The sequence below is a fragment of the Solea solea genome, chromosome 4, assembly GCF_958295425.1.
Source record: "Solea solea chromosome 4, fSolSol10.1, whole genome shotgun sequence".
Classification (NCBI taxonomy): domain Eukaryota; kingdom Metazoa; phylum Chordata; class Actinopteri; order Pleuronectiformes; family Soleidae; genus Solea; species Solea solea.
Window position 1 is genome coordinate 10,036,145 of NC_081137.1, and position 16,902 is coordinate 10,053,046.

Consider the following 16,902-nt stretch of genomic DNA (forward strand, 5'->3'; position numbering starts at 1 on the left):
GATGGTTGTTCATTATTAATTATTTATTTTTCTTTGTCTCTCTGTAGTCGCCCCTGACATCTCAGTCGTGGGTTATGATGGAGATTGGTATGTGGGTCGGGAAAACGTTCAAATGATGTGCAAAGCTAACGCAAACCCACCAGCCCATCACTTCAGATGGATTAGGTGTGTATATGTCTGTATATGACATTTTCCTTTATTCCTCTGACTTTTTACAGGCTACTAACCCTTTAACACTAATTCAATTCAAATTGTTGCCTTTCTTTAAACGTTACTTTTGCAATTATTTGCATTATACTTGATAAATGATTCCTGAAAATATGTGAAAACACTGAGAATTATGAATGACTAATTTGTGGGTTCACACCGTTGAAACAGTTTCATCACTTTTGTGTTCAGCATTTATTGGGTGGTCCTTAAAATGGCTCGGAGTATCACTGGAGCTGAAAACACTGTCCCCGTAGCTCACTCAGACCATAAACATACGTAACAGTCATTATGTTAGCTGAAAACCAAAGAGTTTTGATCTAAAACAAGAATGGTTGTGACAAATAGAAAAAGGTAAGATATGATATATTGTATGTCGATCGCTGTTTGATCATTGGACATTGATTTTGCTTTGGCTGCTGCTTCAGTGACCTTTCATCATAGAGGACTCTAGACTTGCTTATAATGTAGTGTATGCTATAGCTTGTGTTGTTAGCATGAAGCTAAAGTGCTCTTCATACTCAGTGTGGGTGCTTTCATGATTAGAGGTAGACACATTCAACATTAGCCAATTATTATTTATTAATTAGGCACTTATTATGATTTACACATTGTTGTTTTCAGAAACCTGATAAATGGTCCAAAGACACTAAACCTTTATTTAGTTAAACTTTTGCGCAGTCTTGTCTTGGTCTTGGTTTACGCAGTCTTGACTACAAGTCTACGATATAGATATAATATCCATATATTGCACAGCCCTAAGCTTTATGGGCGTACAGCAGATCTTATACACATGCTAGCAAGGTTTAGCTTGTCACTATTGTTTTTTATTGGTGGCGACTGATGAGTGATGCAGCTGCTGACATTATATGTGTCATAGAAACATTATGTCACTGAAGTTTGTCTGTGGAGGTCACATTCTAATACTGAGAATATTGCTCCTTTTTAATGCTCATTTTTATACTGTGTACTGCAATTACGTAAAATGTCCCATGTGCATGAAAAAGGCGTTTGTCATCTGAATGTGTGTCTCTCTTGCGTGTCACAGATTGGACAGTGAAATGCCAGAAGGGGTGGAAATAATAAATAGCACTTTGCTCTTCCTGCGTCCCCTCCAGCGGAATGACTCTGGAGTATACAGGTGTGAGGTTGCCAATGACATCAACCTCCGCAGTCGGGATGTGCGCATTCTCATACAAGGTGAGTGGGATATATACACACAGCTGACTCATATCGCCCTCTCTTCCCCATAGGAAGCAGTGTGCGTGCGTGCATGCTGGGTCATAGAGGGTATCACTGCCTCTGACATTGTCCTTCAAGCTGAAATGTGACACTGAATCACTCTGGCTCGTTCAGTTCATACTGATACTCTATAAAGCGATCACATCCATAGCACACAGTGCGTTGGCTCTGATAATATTAGGTTCAGTCCCAATTGCTTGCTGATTAGCTTGATTAGCCCCGATTAACATTAGGTCTCCAGATGTTCTAAAGGGGAGTTCCTGTGCCACACAGCTGCAAGTATTTAACGCTTCTTCAGCACACAACCTCTGCTCTGTCCTCTTAACATCTGTGTGTGTCATGTCACTGTTGTGTATGATGAACATGTTGTGGTTAATCGAAGCCTGCCATGATGTTCTGATAATGGTGGGATTTTTCCTTTACATCTTCTTTTATCTCCTGTATGTGTCACACAGTAAGAGGCACACACCCTGCAGCCTGACTGAGATGATGTCCCAGATTCATAAAACATTAACTAGTTCTTTTCAACTCCTATTTATTATTTATCATCCATATTTCATTTTCCTTTGAGAGGGCCTGTACGGATATGCATGAGCTTACACGTGTCGGTGTTCCCTCAGTCATGTGCATGTGTCGCTGTGGTTGTGCTCACATATGTCAGTTGACTGCCTCTGCATGGAGTCAGATTATTTATGTACAAATATTTGGGTTCATGTTTCTCTGCTCTCATATGGGAATCTTTTTCTCACATCTGGACTAGGAATAGCAGCATACCACAGTCCAATACCGATTTAAATTTAAACCAATTTAAACCTTTTGAGACATAATTCTCCAACTGAGTAAAAAATATTCTTCTCCCATGAAGTAAACGGCCTACAACAGTAACGTTAAGCAAGAGAGAGAAAATGATGTGATGCCTGGAAAATGCTAATGTTAAGGTCTGTGGCTCACCAAAGAAAATTACAAAGACTGGCTTACCCAAGATCGCATGCACAATCACTTGGCCAGATGCAGAGCGTGCTGCAAGTCAATAAAAGTGGAAGCTGCTCTTACAAGTTGGCCTCCCATCTTAACCTGTGTCAGCACATTTGGTGCTTGAATTTGAGGAAATATGTCCTGGAAAATCCTTGAATTTGATGTCAACCAATGTGTGAGAACCCTGAAAGAATTTATGTGGTGTGGCCTTTCTCTCTCCACTGCCTGAGGCGGTTTGGCATCACAGTCACACCTTTGGTCAAGTTAGAGTGTCCACTTAACCTCTGCATGTTTCTGGACTGTGGGAGAAAACCCACACACACGAGCATGCAAACTCCACACAGAAAGGTCTTTGGTCAAACCAGGGTCCGAACTGGTGACCTTCCTGCTGCAAGGCAGCAATGCTAGCCACTGCTTAAATGCACAATTTGCACAATCAAGTTGCAGTGATAATTGTTTACGAACAAATTATAATATATTAATATATTGTATAATAATTATAACAATACCTAGAGATTCCCACCCCCCAATTACAAAGCTGTGCGCACGTTTTACAGGCAGTGGTCAGAAGCATCCCTGATATAGAATAGAATAGAATAGAATAGAATAGAATAGAATAGAATAGAATAGAATAGAATAGAATAGAATAGGTGATGAGGAAAGCCAACAGCAGACACGTTGCTTCACAGAGCTGTTAGTGACTCACCAGACACACACTGTTGACATTGACAAATACTGGCATGCTTTGCATTGGTGACTTTTGATTAAATACTTGACTTCACATAATTGGATATCCAGTTTGTCAAAGCCAAAAGACACACAGGAGAATTTCAATAGATTTTTCTTGTGCCTTCCATGTCAGTATCCTGGATTAGGTTTAATGTTTTCATTTTGTTTAGATTATACTCTGTTCAATCTTTCATTTCTTCAGAGGCCTTATGTTTCTGTTGTTGGCAGCGTTTGAATGGGTGTGATATGTGGTAAAGTGCTACATATTGATGAATGGGTGAAAGGCAACTGAAGTGTAAGGTCTTTTTAGTGGATCTCAAGACTAGAAAAATGCTATATAAATAGACAATTGACCTCATATGGCCATATAGGCCTGATATATCTATATCGTGACATGACATTAGATTTTGGATATTGTCATATTGTGATGAGGTATCTGTGATGACTTTTACTGGTTTTAAAGGCTGTTTTATTGATTAAATTAGTGAAATATGCTAAGTATTATGAATTCAATATTATATATTGATTAAGACATGCATGAAATTAACAAATTACATTTTAAGCCTCACAATTTGACCATGTTTATAGGCAATTTTGTTGTTTCTAAGACGTAAAATGTCCTTCATTTAACATTAAAAAGTCAACGACTTAAACCAGGTATTATCAGAAATGAAAGGCAATAAGTGAATTTTAGGTAGGTAGAATAACCTGTGTGCAGCTTTATATCCACATGTCTCATACATTGAAATATTGCCTAATAATATTAAGATATTATTGATAATGATACTGATAATGGCCTTCGGAAAGCTGTACTGGGTGGTGGCAATCATCTTAGGAAACCTAATAGTGTTGAGTATTTATAGCCAAGATGCTATTGGAATATTCTATATTATTATTCGTGGAATATTAGAATATTCTAAAGTTGGCGTATGAGAGCTAGTGAAAGTATTGCAGGGTTCCCAGTGAGTTGAGCTTCTGGGAGCAGCTAACAAGATGCAGTCAAAGATCCTGGTAAATGTCATCACCTCTGCGGGATCTACAGCGTGTTGAGCTTAGAGGATGCATTCAAGAAATCTTGTAAATTTCATCACTTCTGTACACATGAAGTCCTGTCGCTGATGATGCTTGATGACCCACAAGATTTGTTTTTAGAAATGCAATCATTAATACATCATTTATTTTCATTTTAATAAATTACAGAATAGTCACAATAACTGATCAGCTTTTTATTATCAAGTGAATAATCAAATAATTATCCCTGTCCCTAAAAACTTCTATTTTGTCGCAACAGAATTCATTTTTTTGTCATCTAATATTAGATTGTATCAACTCAGTTAACCAAATTCTATATTTTTATGTAAAACTTTCATCTGTTCATCATTGTTTTCTGAATTCTGATTGGCAGTGCAAACTTGAGACTGCTGTGAGCATGTACTGCAGTTTAAATGTGTGGAAGTTGATGTTTTTCTGTCAGCCTATCCTTCTTAGATTAATGCTGATGTAGTTGGCATTGACAATCTCTGCTTCTCTGTCTGTTCATCTCTCCCTCCCATCATCTACTCCCCTCTCACCCTCCTTTCCTTCATTAGATCCTCCCACCATGCCTTCCACCATTACTGCTCCTGTCCTAGCTGGCACTGCCTCCTCCACCTTAGTGGATGATAAGGGCCAAGTCCTCCTCAGCTTCCCCACACTTGAAGCCCTGCCTGAGAGAAATCTTGGTTCCATAGTGGGTGGGGCTGTGGGTGGGGCCTTGTTCCTGCTGCTGTTGTTGTCTCTGGTGGGTGTGTATTACCTCCGCAAACAGCAGACCTTCCACGGGAATTACTACACCAAGCAGTACCTGGGTCCCAGTGACCTCCAGACCGCCCCCACGCAGCACGAGCTCCGCCCAACCAAGGCTGGCAGCAGCTCCAACCATCGAGACCAAGACAGAGAGGAGTGGGGCGACTGCCAACTCAAACATGAACGTGACCGCCATCACCATAGCAACTATAACGGAGAGGTCTACCCCCCTAATGGCTACACTAGAGCAATGAGGGAGAGCAGTCAGCACAGTCGTCAGCAGAATCACCAGATTGAACACTCACAGTATTCTAGTCCTCGAAAGGCCAAGTACCCTCATTCACCCAAACTAGAGGGAAAGGGCTCCCCCTACCTGTCGGATGACTGCTACGATAGCGGGCCCGATGGCGAATATGTGTCTCACACAGACGGCTCAGTCATTTCACGCAGGGAGTGGTATGTTTGACAAACCAGCCGCTTCTGCAGGAGCAGGTTTCATTTGTGAAAATTAGGGAACATTAGGATTCCTGTTCATGCACACACACACTTCTGTAATTCCCGTGTTTTGTAAGCGTCCTGGTTGACACTTGATATATATAATGTTCTTCATGGGGACAGACTGGACTGCACAGCCACTTTGACAGTCAGCATCTACACGCCTACAGACGTGGGCATGTCGTTTTTCTGTGTGTACAAAACATGATCATGATGGGGGTGTGGTTTCTGCCTTACCACATGGACTGCCACTTCAGTTTGTTTCACTTATAGAGTGAAAGCCTTGTGGCTACGAGATCACATGGTTGTGCCATGTGATCTCGTGACAAAATCCGCCATTTAAAGGCTATGTGACACTTGTTTGTATTTGTTTATGTGTTCCCACTGATACCGTATAGTTTAGAATATGATGATAGAATATGTGGATGTGATTGGCTTGTATCCATGGAAAACTGAAAAGGACACAGCAGAGGCATTATTGTGAGATTCAACGAGGAGGTCACAAACAGTCATGCAATTATTGCACTGCCTTTTGCATAACGTGCTGACGTGGCAACTAGATCATCGCTCATCGATCATTTGTTGTCTACTAGAATATCTGTTCTTAAAGTGTAACTAAACCACCAGTGTATGTGGGTATCTTGTAATGTTACTCACTGATCCAGGTGCAAATCTTCAGTTTAGTGTGCAGGGGTGTCAAACTCAAATGACCTGGGGGCCAATGAGTATCTACTCTAGTGAAGACTGGGCCGGTTTAGAGGGAGCAATATGAGCTTTAGCTTCTGACACGATATTCCATCATGATATCACAATAAAGATATTCATGATGATATTTTCACAGAATTTCAAAGTAAAGGTGTTTGTTTTGACATGGAATGATGCAAACTTAATATATATGATGCAAAATAAATCTATTAATTTCAAAAAACAGACATTCAATCCAAAATGAAGTAAATAACAACTCTAATTAAAAACAGTAATCAAGCTTAAATATATTTTACATACATTTTTTAATGTGATAATTACAACTGAACGTCTTGTTATTAATGTAATAATATTGCTAGAAACTATATGAGTATTATAATCGCTCGCAGCTATGACTGAGCCACATGTGCGGTGTTTAAAGGAAGAGGAAGTTGCGAGTCATGTTTTCATTATATCATTGACACATCTGGGTAAATTATTCAAATTATACATGTTTTAAAATCAGCGCACTGCCTCTCTCTGGTCAAACACCAGCTACTGCATTCCAAATTCCTCTGTAGCTGTTTTAGTCCGCTCTTTCATCACTTTCTTGTCTCGTCAGTGTGAGGCTCATCGTCCCAGACCCCTCCCCCTTTTTCTCTGTGCCATGTGATGCACGGTGTGAACAGCACATGGTTTGACAGTTGTAACTCAGTATCAGATTTCACTACCACCGCCAGACCACACCCACTCACTGCTCCCCACTGTCCCTCCCTCCTCCTCTCCCTCGCTCAGCTCACTTCTTGGCTTTTTCAAATCAGGAATTGGGCGACGTTAGCGGAGAAAGAGAGGATTTGGTTGTGCTTTAGTGTAATGTATCATGAGGACTTCACCACTGATGTAATTAAATTCATTAAAACTGGACATTTGAGTGGAAGCATTAAGAGCTTTCCTCTCTTTGTCCTCACCTCTATTTATCCCCAGGGTAAATAGGATGGGGAGAGAGAGAGGGGGATGGATGGAGAGAGGCCAAACAGGGAGACCATGTGTGATGACAGCAATTTTACACTTTCTTGGTCCTTTTCAGTTAAGCCACAAACAAATCTTGTTATTTATCACATGACCTGTTGGAGAAATTGCTCTCCAGCGCTAAACAAGGCTTCTTGTAAATTCAGGAGTCCTGTCAGCAGGGACTTTGTTCAGAGCAGGCTACAGTAGTGCAGCCACCGTGCCGTGCGTGCGTGCGTGCGTGCGTGGCCTCCTGCTCACAAAGTATTCCGTCACACAATGAAATCATTCAGGGGCGCAGCCACAACATTCCCTATAACTCCCCATGGTCAAACGTCACTACTCTGTATAATCTGTAGGAGCAAGAAACTGTTGCAATTGGAGGAATTAATCAGATTATTGTGGCTTGTCCATGAGTGCAGCTACATATTAATCGTACTTACTGAAGCATTACAATCAGACAAATCTGGACTCTCATGTTTTGTCTCAGTCACCTGTGGTCATGAAAATGTCCACTCAGCTTTTTATCCCTCTGCACATTGCTTATTCATCACAAGGCAAGGACAGTATTTTGTTGCAGTGATGATCAAATCATTTTTGTTTCTCCAAAAAAAACGATATCCTGTTTTGTTTTCATGGTGGATTAACATTTATTTAAATCTGTATTTCCTGTAACTAGATAAACTGGACTTTGATTGAGCTCAGGTGGAGGTGTTTTATACCTTTATACCCGTATTTGTCAGGAGTTTGGATTTAAAGATACATTTCAGGGTGTGTTTTTTTTTGCTGGTTTATTTTTATTTTTTTTTGCACATGAGTAAATTCACAAATAAAATTGAAATGTTTTTCAACTCATGCATCTGTTTGCCAGACTCCATGACGGAGATTTATCATTCTCTTTCATGCACACTAGTGTTGCATGAATGGTCCCCGTTATATTAACATTCGCTGGCAGATGCCAAATATTTGTTGAACTTGTATGTATTGATATAATGTGATGACGCAAAGTATTACTCACTAGGTAGCAACTGGTTAAACACGTAGCTTTATATGAATAATGTGTTACTGTTGTACACAGGGTCCTGTGGCCTGAGATAGACATGAAAAGATGCTTTAGGCCACGTTTTGCAGTTATGAGTTGTCAAAATAGAAATTAGTCACTGCTATGAACCTAAACTAATGAGTGAATAGGCTGGGATTCTCATGGTGAGATTAAATAATGAGCCACTGTAACCTGCAAGCAGAGAAGATTACTGCAGTGAATGTTTCAAGTGTTGCTGTGCAGTGCTGTAGGACTCAACAATAACTAACTCCGCCCACATTCATGTAGTTTGTTTTGAAATGTGTCAAGAGACTTAAATGGACCGGAGAAGGTGTCACTTGACATTGTTCTCTCTTGTAGAATTTTCAGTGTCACAGACAGTAGCTATGTTTACATGGACACAAGTAAAAAGTTGTCCAATTCTCTGGCAAAACAGTCCATTCAAACTGAATGCTTGATGCATGTGTACGCACACATAATCGGATCATTTAATTTTGCGTCCATGTAAACGATGGAATTGTAAATTGCAATCGTAACGAGTGAAGACATTTTGCACATGTAAACATAGCTAATGTCATCTTTTGTTTTGCATAATGTGATCAGTCGTCTCCCTCTCCATGAGTCCATCTATTATCAAAACAACAAAAGGAACACAGATACAACTAAACAAGCTGACTCTGATGGTAGAATGTGGCTCCCTTGAAAAAAATGTTTACACCGTGCATCACCTAGTAACCAGGTTAAGACATGTTCATTTTATTTAATGTCATTTTAAATATGACAAACACAGAACTCCATCTTTCGTATTTTACTGGGGCGCCAGTTCGTAGACGGACGCCTCCACACTTGAATTCACTCATGTGAAACTGTCTCTATAACTATTGTTTGGTCCAAACAATGTCTCCAAACCTCCATTTGATGATGTTTTACTCAGTTTTAATCATGTCTTTGTGATATTGGAGCAGAAACCCTGAAAATATTCACATTAAAGTAGCTAAAAAACCTGAAAACAAAAAACAGTCAAACTGATTCAGCGATGATCAAAATAGCTGCCGGTTCAGTTGGTAATCGGTTAGTTGTAGATTAGCCCTAATCTCAATGTGATGAAAATAGTTAAATATAGTTTTTTTTGGTGAAAGCATCTTAAAACAAGTCAGTAATTTGGAAACCATAGAGCATCATTTAAATGATCTGTCAGGTTTTTTGGGGGGTGGTGCTCTGCTTGTGCTCTCTTGCACTATGACAGAATAAGATACCACACTTGCTTGACGACTCAGTTGACAGACTTTTATTTTCATTTAAGGAAATGTCCTTCACTTAGTGTCAACGAATGCAACTAGTGCCTTAGATGAAGACTTTTGAGTGCTTTCTTATTATTGTTTACTTATGAATCTGGTAGCCAGATTTTCACTGTAACACTATGTGGTGCCATATTCATGTCTTTGCCCTTGTCAATATGACAATTACTGATGCAGGCATTCAAACACACACAAAGACAAAGATGCTTAAATGAATTTTAGTGTAAAGTCGGTTAAATGTCCGTATGTGTTTTTCAGGGTTTATTTTATAGTTTTGTAGAATCACTGTTGTTCATAAGACTGAATTTACTTCAGCCCCACTTTGTCCATGAGAAGCACCTTGTGATCATTTTTGTATATAAAGGAGGAACTGTCATTTTTCTGGGCATATAAAACCATGATGTTGGTGACAACAGTGGAATATTCCTTTGTCAGTCATTCTAAAAGACTTTAGTTCAATAAAGCACCTTAGCACCTGTGAGTTAGTCTCTGGAGGTTTTTGAGCGTGTCATTATTTCAGACTGCTCGGTCTCTTTGTGCTTCTGTAAATGACATCATCTCTGGCTCCCTAACGCATAATGCTGCATAACCACCTCCCTGAATCCAGTATGCACGTGCGGGACGCTGCACATAACCTAATCATCACTTTGCCTTATCTTCACAATTCTCCAACAATCCTGCAGGGTGTATAGAATTTACACTGTTACATACAGTTCGACCAATCTTTTATCCAGCAGCACCTCCGCTCTCTCTCTGTGTGCCCTCTTGTGTCTGCTTTGTTTCTGAACCCCCCCCCACACACACACACAAACACTGCCCCTCCCCCTGTGTCTTTCTCCCACTGTCTACCAGCTGGTAAAATTAAATGCCGAGTGTTTATGTCTGGCCCAAAGTCCCCACTCTCCAGCCCATTGACTGTCCCCATGGCAACAAGCTCATCTGGAGCTGCTGTTTGGAGGCTGTCTTTGTACAAACTCTACCTGTCCACAGAATGTGGAGGCAGAGGGATGCTGGGAACGATGTGTGTGTGTGTGTGTGCATGTGCGTGCGCATGCGTGTGCGGGTGTGTGCGTGTGTGTGTGTGTGTGTGTGTATGTAAAAAGGGTTAAGTGTGCTGCTGTGAAAGGAGGAAAATTAGCTGCTGGAGTCTGAAATGGCACATTGTGCTCTGCTCCACTACAGACAGCTGCACTGGCTCTGAGGGCACATCATGCCAACGTGACCTTGACACTTAGAAGCATGGAACCCAGGTCATCCTGTCAGATAGACTTTTCCTCTGGAAGTGCTTATTTCAGCTGACCTACGTCTTCTACAGATCTTGTGATGGCACCCGTTGTCACTTTGACCTTGAAATGGGACATGCTCAGTGTGCACATCCACAGCGCAGTAAATGATGTCAGCCAGCGGAGCCTCAATGTGTTTGACACACTGTTGGAGAGGATCAGTGGATTTGCTTATTTTCCTCCAACACAACAGTTTCCAAGGATACTTTTTTAAAAGACAATGAAGTAAGAGTCTCAGGCGGCATAGAGACATGCAGCGCTGACGTCTGTTAACAAGAGAGACTTCAATGTTAAAGGGATGGTTCAGGTTTTTTGAAGTGGAGTTGTATGACATACTGAAGAGACACGTTTTTAGACACTACAATCACTAACAACAGGGCTGCCAGAGGAAACACAAGGAATACAGTTATTAGTCACTGTATTCATACATTCATAATAAAAGACTCACCTTTGTAAAATGTCCACTAGCAGACCAGACTCCTGTGTCCCAGCAAGCTAAAAACACTGATTTTATCGATGGACTTTTGTACGGGACAGTGAGCAGTTTACAAACTTTCATTTTTCAGTTGAAAAAACGTTGTCTGACAGTGATATAAGTTGGTAAACAAATTCTTAAGAAGAATTAAGTTGGCATGTGGGGCGGTCACACACAGTGAGTCAGCACTGTGTCAACACCTTATACAACCACACCAAAAACTGACCCCCATCAGTGAGTTCATAATGTTGAATGAGCTGTTCTTTTGTAACTGAATATTTTTACTTAACAACTAAATAAAAATAAACCACCACCTAAATAAGGCACAAACTAAACAAAACCATAAGGACAAGAAAAATAAATAATTAAATAATAAATAAATAAAAAAAAACAAAAAAAGAGAGAATAGAGAATAGAAGACTCACTCAGTGGAAGCAAGGAAATTGAAAGTCTGACAAAGAGGCGTCAAGTAAGGAGTTCATCTTATAAATAATTTTAGTGAATCAGCTGCTGCATGCCAATTGTTTATGGAAGCCTCACTAGCACCATTAAATCTAGCAACAGTCAACAGTTCTAAATAAATGATACCCAGAAAAGTGAGGTCCCAGTGTCTGATGGTGAGAGAATGGGGAGGTTTCCATTAGCTTTTTGGCAGCTGTCAGACTGGCCATTAAAGTGCGCTTTTTAAGTGAAGTAATATGCAACTCTGACAGATCGTTCAGCAAAAGGACAGGTATAGTCAGTGGTATGGTCACTGACACTAAGTCACATAGCTCAGCTGCCACTCAAGACCAAAATTGTGTGACCAATTCCACATCACATGCAAAAACTAACCGGAGGCTTTCATAGCGCATACGCTACACAAGGGATCTGTTATTTACTTCAAACAGTGGAGCATATGAGGGATCAAATATGTTCTGAATATACTGTATAGTTAACATGGATCTGCTGGTAGTCCGGATTGTGGGAAGCCTCTCTAATATTTTCCCAGACCAACTCATTTTGATACAAAAACTGGCATTGCTTATTGGATCACCTTTGTCCAAGCAAGGGAGAAACCTCAAACCTCCAAGAAGACCCAGGGGGGCCTGCTCACAACAGCAAGGGACTGGCAGCTCCTGGTTGACCTAGGGAGGCAGTTGCGATTCCCAGACATCATCACAGCCACGACACTCCGGCCAGACATGGTCTTGATGTCCGGAGCAGCAAGCAGGTGGTGCTCCTTGAGCTAACTGTCCCCTGGGAAGACAGAATGGAGGAAGCGCAGGAGAGGAAGAGGGCGAAGTACGCCGATATTGTGGCTGAGTGCCGGAGGAATGGGTGGAAGGCCTGCTGCGAGCCTATTGAGGTGGGCTGCAGGGGTTTGCAGGCAAGTCCTTACACCGGGTCCTGGGGATCCTTGGCATTTGTGGACTGCACAGGCGAAGAGCCATCAAAAACATCCTGGAAGCATCTGAGAAGGCTTCACGTTGGCTCTGGTTGAAGAGGAGGGAGGCGTTGGGTAGTGCGCTACCTGGACACAGGGGACTGATCACCCCCGGCTGGGTCGCCTGGGTGAGGGTGTCTGATGAAGACCCGAAACACCCTATGACCCTGGGACCATCACTGAGGATGTGTCCAGGTTGCACCATGAGGTGTATTACAGTACTGATGTATTAGCAAAGAGAACCTCTTGCAAGTCCCACGGTCTCACACAATTTACTTGTAGCTCATGCCAGTAAACAGGGGCATTAGAGTCATGGTGCATGAGCAAGGCCTAAGTGCGTATGACCAGAGAAAAAGCTTACAAGTAGATACTGATATGCCACCGCTGGCCATTCCCCTTTGTATGGTGGACATTTTCAAGCATGGGTGTTTTCTGTTCCAAATGAACCGTGACATAGAAAATAGAATGTATTTTGTTCCAGTAATTGACAGGAGAAGAGAGGGGAATCATTGAAGTGACAAAACTGATTCTGGGAAAAATGTTAATTTTGAGTTTGTAGAGACATGGGCTCTGTCTAAGTCTGCTCAAAATATGTGTTTCTCAGTAGTTATGCTTTACAATGTGGTTCAAGGATGGGAAGATTTATATTGTGAGATACTTAAAGGGGACATATTACGCAAAATCAACTTTTTAACCATTTTAATACTTATATTTGGGACTCTGGGGGCCCTACCAGTCGCCAAAGTGTGGAAAAAGAATACTCCGTCATGTTTTCGTGGTTCCCCTTAGTGTAAGTATAGGCGATAAAACACTCAATGTTGAATTCCCTGCGCTTATGACGGCAGCATGCGCATTTCACCGCGAATGTTACCGCCCACCAGTAAGTTTACTTCGAGAGCTCCACCTTAGCTCCACCTTGTCCCTGCGAGAGTGCAGGCGAGGGAGGAAGAAGTCAGCAAACGTGTGTTCGTGTGTTCGCACTAGACTGCGGCCAGCGGTCGCCGTATTTAATCAGGGGACGTATTTCACCGACGTACAAACACACACACGTTGTTAAGAAAAGGTCACATAGAGCTCATAACTAACCATTCTGACACGTCCTAATTAAAAGTATTTGTTCAGTACGTCCTCCATGACCGGAGCACAGACTCAGTCTGATACAATCACATATACAGCGGCGAGCGGCCGTTTATGCAGCTCGCCTAAAAAAAAGCTGATCGCCAGCGGCGGCGACCGTCGCCGGTCTGCACCGGAGCTGGCGATCAGTCGCATACAGCAGCCGTTTAGGCAGCTCGCCGCTGGCGATCAGCGGTGCCGCGGTGGCGATCAGCGGTGGCGAGGTCTCCGGAGCATAGTCACCGGTCTGATACAGTAACATACAGCGCCAGCTTATGCAGCTTGCCGCGCCGCTGGCGATCAGTGGTGCTGTTCCTAAGTGTTTTTAACTGATTAACAGTTTGGCAGTGTTCGGCTCGATCCTTATGTAGAACGTCTCTTCCTGTGACGGCACTCTGGCTGTTTTCTGCGCACGCTGCCATGTTGATATTGTCAGAGAACTAGAGGAGGGAGGGGGAGACGAATAGAGCTGTAAAGTGCTGTAAAGAGGACAAATCAGAAACCCCCTGGAAGAAGTGGGTGTGTGTGTGCCTGTATCTCATTTGCATATAAAGGGACCATGCACGAAAACCGAGCGTTCTGAAAGGGGCGGGCTTAGCAGGGTTATTGAACTGCTATGATGCTTCATCCTTATGGTATTTTGACCAAGGCATGTCACTGACATGTTCATTAGGACACCAGGGAACTATTTTAATGGGGGAAATAGGGTATAATATGTCCCCTTTAAAGTCTTTGACAACTGGAATGCAGCTGGGAATTGCAGCTAAATTAATCTTAGCCAAATAATTAAGGGGAATTAGTGTGGATTTGGATTGTAGTGGTTTCTCCATAAAGATCAGAACGTCATAGGCATATAATCACAGCTGATGATGAGTGTGGTGAACTGAAATACGACGCACAGTGGAGGACTGACGAATCATCTAAGCAAGTGGCTCGAGAGAAAAGTGCTAAAAAGTTCTGGACTCAATGAGACAGCACTTTTTGACATGATGATGAAAAATCAAACTGCCCACAAAAAGGACCACAAGCCAACTAAAGCCTTCATAGTATCAAGCTGACATTGTCTGCAGCTCGTCTAGACTTTACAAAACCAGTCCCATCACAGCTGACTAATGTCGACATGTGATTCTGAATGCGTCGGATCAGCACTTTTGCATATAAGATCTGCATTTAATAAACTGAGTGGTCTATAACTACTACAGTCTACAGGGTCCTTGTCTTTCTTTAAGGATATTAAAGCTATATTAGCGTCTCTTGAAAAACTGCCTTTGTCATCTCTTTACTGCATGCATGGATTTTTGCATGGAGGAGAGACACTGTCACCAAGGACGGTCTAAAATGGTCTCTCCCTTCCTCCAAAAGTAAAACAAGAACAGACACCATACCTAATGTTATCTAATGTTTACCCTAACAGATGCCATTATGTGCAACCCTTACGTTGACCTTTCCTGGTGACCTTTCCCTATCATATAATCACCCCAGCATTCATTCACAGCTTGACTGTTAATTGTTGTCTTAGAACATTACAGGAAACAAGAAGAAAAACAGTTATTTCCCACATTTCCTCCCTTTTGACACAAAGTGTCAACATATTTTTGGGAAATCACATGGTCTCATCAACTAACTCTTTCTATGACTACACACGGCAAACATATTAGTATAGGTATAACTATTAGAATATCAGAATATAACAAGAGAGAAATAAAACAACAAACAAAAAAAAAAAAAAATTCTATTCATACTATCTCTTCATCTGAATCACTCTCACTATATGGGTTCCCTGAGGCCCATCCTGAAATGTGACACAAATTCGATTCACAATCTTTACTTGGTTCACAAGATATTTTCACATACAATGGTGTTTTGTCACCTCCAAGTACTCCACCTATACACCTATACACAGAAGCTTGCATACAAGTGAGTGCACAAGTACAACAACAAAAAGTTATACAAAACACAATTTACACAGGGATACACACATGAACAATCATTTCATCCCAGGGACCAAATTGTTCATTTAACCATCTGTTGAAAGTAAAACCTTATTTCATTCAGCGTGCAGAACGTGTGTCCAGATATTCGCTATTGTCCAGTTTCCCATCCACGACCAGGATGTCGACCAGTTGGCCAGTCGGATGTTGGCCCATCTGAGTTTAAAACACCTCCCACACACAGCTTCTACCTCGTCTTCATCTGTTGGCCGTGGCTGTGGATTTGGGAATGTCAACATAGGCATCTGGTGCACGTTCCCTTTGTCCCCTTGACTCCTGAGCCAGTAGTCAAAAGAAGTTGCTAATGGAGAGGAGACACTGTCACCAAGGATGGTCTAAAATGGTCTCTCCCGTTTCTCAAGAAAGCTTTACCATTTATACAGAAACATCCAAGTAAAACAAGAACAGACACCAGACCTAACGTTTATGACCCCATTACATCTAATGTTTACGACGACTAACAGATACCATTATGTGCAACCCTTACGCTGACCCTTCCTTATCATACAATTTCCCCAGCCTTCATTCACAGCTTGACTGTTAGTAGATAGTTATCTTAACCACTATAGGAAACAGAAAGAAAACTGGTTATTTCCCACACTATCTAACAGTATCTCTGACTGGTATAAATTGGAGTAAAACAAGCTAAATGTCTCATTCATCTGCTTGGGCTCAGTAACAATTTTGCCTGTTGCAGACCTGATAGAATGGATGTCAGCAAAATACTCATTGGTCATTATTTTGGAGGCTAGAAGATGGCAGGGTCTAGACCCCTGAAAATAGTAACACTGTCTAGTCTAGTGTCTAGTTACTTTGTAGGGTTGAGTCTATTCCAGCCAAGTCAGCTTCCAAAGCTTATTTGAGGTGAAGCGGGTGGTGTTGCTTTGACCACATCCCATACAATTCTGGGGTCATAGACCGAGCCTAAATTAAAGAAAAAAAGACCCAAAAAAGTCCTGGGTCAAAAACTGGGATTTATGATCCTCACATCTGAACAAAGTGGTGTAAAAGCGCCACCTAGTAGCACGCTTGGATAAGCAGCCCAAGGTTGCATAGGCAGTAAAGCAGCAGCATCAATTTTCTGTTGTGGAGAAGTGAAAAGAAAATCTGTCCTTGAGAATGATTTATATCTGGCTGAGAAACTGT

General features: G+C 41.6%; 1 protein-coding gene across 2 annotated transcripts in view; it reads left to right on the forward strand.

The window, feature by feature from the left end:
- Positions 1-16,902, forward strand: part of nectin3b (nectin cell adhesion molecule 3b) — a 48,256-nt gene that overhangs the window by 17,680 nt on the left and 13,674 nt on the right. The window contains exons 4-6 of one of the 2 annotated variants that reach the window (XM_058627943.1): positions 48-165; positions 1,256-1,407; positions 4,743-7,976. In XM_058627943.1, coding sequence (XP_058483926.1) covers positions 48-165; positions 1,256-1,407; positions 4,743-5,404 — 932 coding nt within the window. In that variant the 3' untranslated portion in view covers positions 5,405-7,976. Of the gene's footprint in view, positions 1-47; positions 166-1,255; positions 1,408-4,742; positions 7,977-16,902 lie in introns of those variants that run through there. The other variant, XM_058627944.1, reaches the window with a different exon arrangement.